At 26.9% G+C, this 8,926-nt stretch overlaps 1 protein-coding gene across 1 annotated transcript in view; it reads left to right on the top strand.

Moving 5' to 3' along the window:
• The first annotated feature begins 625 nt into the window (after window positions 1-625).
• The window catches only part of LOC100214421 (WW domain-binding protein 11), a 58,710-nt gene continuing 50,409 nt past the window's right edge, over window positions 626-8,926 (top strand). The window contains exons 1-2 of the mRNA XM_065803263.1: window positions 626-860; window positions 949-1,043. Coding sequence (XP_065659335.1) covers window positions 671-860; window positions 949-1,043 — 285 coding nt within the window. The 5' untranslated portion in view covers window positions 626-670. The remainder of the gene's footprint in view (window positions 861-948; window positions 1,044-8,926) is intronic.

Raw genomic sequence — 8,926 nt, 5'->3', positions numbered from 1 at the left:
AATAATTTAATACATTTGATTGCTCATTTTACTGACATATAAACCATTGTTTACGTATTAAATGAAGTTTGTTTTTATCCAATTATGTTAACGAATCTGTGTTAAAATTCCTCATGGCTCAGTATTTATACTATTATTGTTCAAATATGTTTTTATGGCTACTTTATCTTCAAAATTACTATTTGTATTAATTAGCCTATTTATTTCCTAAATTTTACCTCTTTATTTATTTTCTTTTACATAAACTTTCTCTTCTACTAGTTCTACAATTGTATGTGCATATTATATGCACATATTATGATACAATGATATATATATATATATATATATATATATATATATATATATATATATATATATATATATATATATATATATATATGTAATATGTATATATATATATATATATATATATATATATATATGTAATATATATATATATATATATATATATACATATATGTATATATATATATATATATATATGTATATATATATATATATATATATATATATATATATATATGATATATATATATATATATATATATATATATATATATATATATATATATATATATATATATATATATATGTATGTATGTTTGGGTGTATACTATATTATAGTAAATCTTTATAGTAAGTATAGCTATCTCATAATATTCTTAAAATGGGGCGTCGATCAACCAACACCACTAAAAGTGGAAAGTTTATGAATCCAACTGATCAAGCTCGTAAAGAAGCACGAAAACGTGAACTCAAGAAAAATAAAAAGCAACGAAAATTGGTTAGAGAAACTGTACTAAAACTCAAAGATCCTACTCAAATCATTGATGAAATGCTCAGATTAGATTTGTTAGGTAGCCTTTTATATGTTGTTTTTTTTTGTCTTGCATTCAACATCTTATTTTAATAATTTTTTTTCAAAATTTATCAATATTTTTTTAGAAATTGAACTTATGTCTGATGCAGTTAATGAAAAAGTAATTGCTGATAAAAAGAAAAAACTTCAGGAGACTTTATCAAGAATAATGACTCTGTATGTAAGTTTTTTGGCAATTCTATTTTTTGTGTTCAAACTGCTAGTTTATGAAATTCAGGAATTAATAAAAGGTAATTATATCTTTATTGATATAATGTTAGGGCCTAAATCAAAACAACTTTTTAACCATAAAAATTGCAATATTTTAATTTTAAAAGTTTCAGTTAAGTTTAAGCTCATGGAATGGATTTATCTGGAACTCTACTTTTCAACATTTAGTTTCCATATATCTAATTAAAATACTTTTGGATTAATCGAGTCAGAGTTAGCACTATGCTATCTTGAGTATTAACAATTTTTGGTAGACAAACTTACAATCATTATCTATCTCTTTCCTTAACTTTTTTTTTTTTTTACTACTATTTTTTTTTAGACACTTTGTGTTACAAAATTAGCTTTAACTTATGTAATATTTGTAACTACACTTCTTTTTGGTGAAGAATATAATAATGATAAGACAAATCACAAACAAACACTTCTAATCAAAAATTTAATATTAAAATGATGTAACAATTTTATAAGGTTTTTGATGCCTTATACAAAAAGTGCCTAAAAGATATAATTCTGAAAATAAATTTTATGGTTTTATATGTAACACATCCATTGTATATTTCTAAAATCCTAAACAGTTTTATTTTTCATTTAGTTCTTTGGTTTAAATTTGTAAGAACTATTTAGTCATTTTGTTTAAAATTTGCCTAGCTGTCTTCAATGCTTTGGTGTTCATTTTGATGTTGTTTTCTCTTTCTGTGGCTTTCTCTGTTGTTAAAGTAAAAGTCCTTTTGATTAAATTGATAGAAGCTAATACACATCAACTTATGAAGGCCAATGAAATGACTTTGAAGCGTAACATGAATGCATAAATCTCACTCAAAAATCTTTAATTACAACATTGCTCTTTTTAATTAGTTCTATTCATAGATTGTTATCATATATCAAACTTACAAACATTCTAAGCCTCATTTATAAGCTATCGTTCTTTAATAGTTTTATCAGTTTAAAAATTAAAAACAAAAAAAATTTGTTTTAAGATATCTTTAGTTCAAGTTTTTGTGTTGTGCCATCACATTTTTAGTTCCAATGATTGGAAACAATATTAAAATAAAACTACAATTAAAATGTGTTACAGCGCTCACAGCATTATTAACTGTTAGTGCCGATAGTGAAGGGAATAAGGGTAAAAATAGTTTACATTGTGATACCAGCATGAAACTTGGCTTAATTGCTGTCAACAACTATACAAATTGATAAAAAAGGACCCTATTCATAAATGTCTTTGGTTTTGAGTTACAGAGTCTTTAACTTTTATACAAATGGACTCAAAGGGCTTCATGTTACAGTGTAAAATTGGCTTTAAATAAAAGCGTAAACAATGCACGTGGTCATACTGTAAACGTTTTACAAAAAAACATTAAATAATTTATTTAGGTAAGTGCAAATAGTTTATGTAAACAAAAAAATAACGATTTGCTTGTTTTTTGTTAATAAGTTTGTAAATGTATCTTTCATGAAAAGTAACTTTCATGAATGTTTAAAAAATGTGTTATTTTTTAGGTTTTCCGGAGTCATTATAATTGACCAATATTTTTCCTTTTTATATATTTTTTATTTTGTTAATTTTAAACTATTTCCAAGCTTTTAGCAACATTATAATTTTTATAATGTTTGTAAAAGCTTGAACAAAAGAACTGAAAGTAGCTAGCTTTATAATAAAACTAGTTATTTTCAGTTAATAACAAAATTTCTCAGAAGAGTTTCAAACTTGTAAATGCTGCAACAGGTTAAGACCAAGAATTGGAGTGTGATAAATGTTTCTTATATCAAGAGCAATCATCAATTAATAGCGACATTTTTAATTCTTTTAAATCAAAAGAACAGCAAAAAGACACGGGATATATTATTTAGTAACCTCGAGAAGTTCAAAGAAATATGTTTTATTATATAACAATATATTTGTTTTAAATACAACTTTTTTGTAATTTTTTTTTTCATAGGATTAAAGTTTTAAAAAACGATTCAGATGGGGAAGTTACAATGCTGCAAGTTAGATCAGGTCCATAAAGAAAACATTAAAATCATAAAAAAAGATGGCGGCTCAATTGACGTTTTAGATAGCCCAAGTGCATTGATAAGGTCTATGGTGTGTGAGCCACTACTTGCAGTGACGGATCCACGATTTTTTGGTGGGGGGGGGGATGTTGATACCAAAAGGGATGGGGGGATGCTGATACCATTTTGGTGGGGGGGGGGGATGTTGATACCGTTATAACAGCCAGACATAGCTGATGCGCCATCATAACCTTGACCTACTAAGTAAGTAAGGTCAAGACTGTCCTTTCAGAGTTTGAATAATTAGTTCACCTAACCCTTTACCACTAAGATCATTAGCTTTCTTAAAGTTTAAAAATTCTGTTAATAATTATATATATAAAAATTCTGTTACATAATTATATATATATATATATATATATATATATATATATATATATATATATATATATATATATATATATATATATATATATATATATATATATATATATATATGTATATATATGTATATATATACATATATATATATAATATTGTTTAAACTTACCTTAAAGTTTAAATGTTTTCTAAAGTTTTTGAGTGCGAAAAAAAATAAAGTACCAGAAAGTAAAATTGTGCGGGGCAATGGTATCTTTTTTGTATATTTAAATCAAAGTGTATGATTTAAATCAAATTTGTATGGTTAAATCAAAGTGAAAAAAAAAATGAATGAAACATTAGGCATTTCTCATGGAAGAATTTAAGATCAAGAGCGCAGATTATTTCAATAGTTTCAATATTTTGATTATTTCAGGGTATGTATTTTCTGGTGGGGGTGGGGGGATGCATCCCCTTATCCCCCCTGGATCCGTCACTGACTACTTGATGAGCTTCTAAAGGGATTTAGAGAAGATAAAAAAGATAATGAAAAGAATCATTATGAAGATACACCTGTCTTTGAAAAGAATTATAATAACATGTACCAGTTTTTATTGAAGTTAGGTTTTGGAAAATTCATTTTTAGTAGAGATGATATTCTCATACATTTATCAACAAAGGTAGTACTTGACGCAAAAAATAGGGCATTTGTCAAAAAAATTATGCAAACAGGTGTTGAGTCATCCAGATGGTATATTCGAATAGTTTAACAACTGGAAAGAATTTAGTTTATAAAACAATCCCCAAGTTTTAGATGATTATTTGGACATAAAACTCATGCTTATCCACCAGCAATATCTGAATTCGGTAAACTCCGAAAAACTATTAAATCGGATTACCTTGGCACCTTCTTTAATTTCTCCTGAAGGTATCTCTGCATAGCTGTTAGATTAAGGAGCAATTGTTTAAATATTTCATCCAGTAAAGTCAAAAGCTTTCATGGAGTACTCCAATATTGAGTTTTGAAAAAAAATAATGAATATCACATCATAAAAACATAAAGAAGTAAAAAGGATTGACATAGTGTTTGACCATTATTTTCAATTTAGTTTAAAAATACAGACCAGGGAGAGTAGTGGGAATGGTGTGAGAGTATGAGTTTCTGATTTAACTTGCATTTGGAAAAACTGATCGTGGTTCTTACTATTGGATATAAACAAAATGAGTTGTCTAAAATGATTGTAATAAACTTTGTATAAGTACTGACATTTGATTTACTGTTAGTAACAAAGTTAGATGAAACTGTTTTGTCCAATTTCTTACCTTGTAACTTCGAGGAAGCTGAACTAGAATTTTGCTACATGTTAAAAATGCAGTTGACAGTGGGCACCAAGTTTTCTGTTTTTAAACAGTTAACACAGATGTTGTTGCAATATCAAGTTTCGTTTTTTAACAATTTACTGGATAGAACTTGGAGTTAAGCATCCAATTCTATATTATGCACAAAAGATATGTGATAAAGCAGAGGCTGTTTCATTGTGGTTTGCATTCACTGGCTGTGATACCATATCCTCATTTGCAGAGCGAAGGAAAAAACTTGCATGGAGTCTCTGGAACAATGGAAATGAAGAAATAATACACTTTTTTCTGAAAAAGCTTTTTTTTAATTTTTTAGAAATTTCTAGATATAGAGAACTTTTTTTTGAAATTGATGGTTGTGCTCCTCCACTTCGAAGCCCGTGTTGTAGGCCCTGGCAAATGCAAACAGAGCTATGCGAGTGTTCTGGTCAGTGTTTAGAATAAGAATGAACAAATCTCATTATTATTAAGTTTTTACCAAGTTTTGAAATAATTTTATTCTATTTCTTTGAAATATATATATTCAAAATATAAATATAACTTTTTATTATGCTTTTAACCATATTTTTATTAGTAATGTGGTATAGCTGTTTATTTTAAACTATTTCTTCTTTAAGTTCTGCTACTAATGCATTCTTATATTATCGGTTTAGAAGATTATATAGTTTTGCAGTCAACTCAGTTGGGATTTAGTATCAAAAGGATTACTAGTACCAGAAGTCTGCACGCTTTTTACTTCTTGTTGAGCATTTGTAAAAATTAAGTAGTATTTGAGGCAATGGAAAACTCTTTTTCAAATTAAGTGAAAGAAAAGTTTTTTTCAAAAATATTATGCAAAAAGATCACTTAGTTTGAGTTCCTTTATTGGAAAGGCAGGGATATTTAAGAGGCAGATATTAATTTAAATAATTCTTTTATAAAAAACTTTCTCTAAATAAATTATAAAATTTTCTTGGATAGCATTTTTAATATGTAAACAAAAAGTTGGATAGCATTTTTAATATGTAAACAAAAAAACAAAAGCATATTTTAAATAAAAATGTTCTCTACAAATTATTAGATAAATTATTTGATTTTTAATAGAGAATATTGTACAACTAAAATATTTTATACAAGTGCAACCAATTAAGATAAAGCAGAACAAAAAACTGGTTTTGTTATAGTATGACCAGTTAAAATAAAAAGATCAGACAATTTTTCAGTTGGATAAAATATTAATTTTTTAATTTCAAATTCTTTTTTATTCTTTTTACCAATCCACAAGTCAGATCAAACTCGATTTCATTAAATTTAATCTTAGTTTTTATTTCAATTTTTTTTACTAATATACAGATTATATTTATTTTATAATTGTATAACTGGATAGAAATAGAAGTCTTTTTTTAACCTTTTGAGTTCTTATTTAACTAATGTATGTTATGGTTTTATCTAAAACAGGTTCAGAATTTCAAACAATTTCAGAATTTCATAACGATTTATAGCATGTTTACATGAATCGTTTTTATCAATGTAAAGGGAAAATTCAGCTTCACTGGCTCCATTGGTTCAGCTTCAAGGTTTCAGTGGTGGGATTCCAACCACGGCGCTTTGCTTCAGAAACTCTGCAAGCTATCCACTCTGCAACACAACCATGTTGTCTACCAAAGATTTTAAACTTTCATTCACATTTTCTAATAAAAAAAGTGCTGCAACTCTTTCTTGCCATAACCTTGGTTGCTATGGCTGTAAAGAGAATAGGCACTACTACTACTACTACTATTACTACTACTATAATCCCGGTCGCGAGCCCTCATGTTACCTAAAGATCTAGCGCATAAATGGTAAAGACAAATATTGAAAAGTGTAACATTTATTTTTTTATTTATCATTTATTCTTATATTTTTATATAATAAATAAAAGAAATCAATTTTTTGTGTGATTTTAGCATAGAATTATGCCAAAAACTGACAATAGTAGTAGGGCTGCGTAACCTAAGGGCTTTTCGGATTATTTCTGAATTTTCATTTTATATACAAAAAAAAAATTTTTTTTTCTTAAAAAGGAACAAATTCCCCACACTTATAACAAATTTCCACTTTTATTGGCCAATTATTTTTTTTACTACTACTGAAAAAGCGTTTTTTTTTAATTCTAAAAATTTCACGGGAACTTATATAAAGTTATGGTGAACTTATTTTTGCGTTTTTAAAATATTCAAAGCAGAATTGTCAATTTTATTAAACTTTGTAATAAGAAGGTAGTAAGAGTTCCCTTTCGCGAAATATTTATCTTGGCATTATTTCCATCAACAAAATATCAAACTTTTTAAATATTGATACTGGCTAACATGTTAACAATAATTTTTTAATATTGATTTTAGGTAGCATGAGGGCACACTATTCTTATATTTTAAAATGCTAAAGAATATTTGGTTTTGAACTTTAAAAGAAGCATTTTGTGCGTGTGCATTTCTCATATGGGTTGTTTTATTAACAAAATTGTATTTAGTTTTACTATAGGTAAAAAGATGAGCAAAAAAAATTGTTCTTGCTCCTCTGTAGTGTGATCATGTTGGAAAAATTGAACACGTTAGAAATGCACATATTTTTTTTTACTTAAAAAATTTGGTACTATACGTAAAAAATGCTAAAGGTAATGTTTCAAAATTCTGATTTATTGAATTTTCACTTTACTTGTATTAAATAATGCTGGAAATGCCAATTTTGACAGATTTTGTGAATTCGTCTTGCAAAATGGCTCAAACTCTATTATATTCAACATTCGGTAGAATGCAGAACACCGCCACAACTTTATTTAGTTATTAGCAACATATGGACTTTACATTAGTAGTGTTACATTTTATAACAGTCCACAGATACAAGACTATATCAGATTGTGCTCTTCCAAAAACAAACAGATTTTGTTTCGCCACACTTATTTTTCTTGAAAACAACTTGAGCCTCCTATAATTGCTTATTACAAATCTTATACTTTTTCCTATTACGAGTTTTAAAATTTTTTTATTTTGTTGCTTCATAACAATTGTTTAATGGAAATAGGGGGTGTATATTTGATTTGACTTTTGATGGGGATGGAAAGCTTTCATTATGTAATTAAAAATCATTTATAAGCAGTGCAAATCTGAATAGCGCAACTCTTTTTAACCTTGGCATAATCACACAAAAAGTCATTATTTTAAGCTAGAGGGTCTGTGCAGTCCTTCATGCTACAGTCAGAAATAATTTTTATAGTTATATTAAAATTTAGGGTTTTTAATTTGTTAACAATTTCCTTGATCAGTATAATAGTGATGAGATATTTTATACTATTAAAGAACACTAGGTTATTATTAAATACTAGCAGTAAGCAACCCGTAGTACGAGTTATTAATAAACAAATCACTAACAACACTTTAACTTGATGTATTATTATCTGAAAAATATAATAAAATACAAAATCATCTATATATAGGGCTGCCATTGTCCCGGTTTTTCCACAAAAGAACGCTGTAAAAGTTTTAATTTAATTAGTTTAGCGTTGCCCTCTCCTCCGTAAAAAAAGCGACAATCGCAGCCATATCTATATATAATATAATCTTTTTGGTTTAGGTTCTTTTTAATAACAGCAAGCACCAGAGAAGAAAAGCCAAGAACAACTTGCCAGTAACTGAAAAAAAAAAAAAATAAAATAGATCATCTTAAACTACAAAAGCATTATTTTACATATTTTTGTTATTGTGTTTTAGAAAATAAGGAATAATAAAAAAAAAAGAAAATAATCAGCTAATATGACAGCCTGGTAGCACTAACACTAGTAACTATATTGAGTAGAATAAAATTTGATCATTATAATCAAATGTGACCAATCTTTCGGCAATTATTAGTTAATGATTATTTCAAAATTTTTTTTTTTGAAAAATCTGTAAGAACAACTGGGATTCATAAATCATGAATTAGTAAGTGACTCATAAAACATTTCTTAAACATGGTCATTATCAATTATGACACAAAAAAAATACTTAAGAGATTAGTAGTAACAGAGTGTTCCAATAGTGCTCCCCTTTATTAATAAACTTTAGTAAAAGAGAGAGGAGACAGACTGTGTTTCAAAGGCACTGTGTTATTTATTAATCATAA

This window comes from Hydra vulgaris, chromosome 08 (assembly GCF_038396675.1).
Source record: "Hydra vulgaris chromosome 08, alternate assembly HydraT2T_AEP".
Taxonomy (NCBI): Eukaryota; Metazoa; Cnidaria; class Hydrozoa; order Anthoathecata; family Hydridae; genus Hydra; species Hydra vulgaris.
Note: the sequence above shows the minus strand (reverse complement) of the source record. Positions and strands in the feature narration are given on the sequence as shown.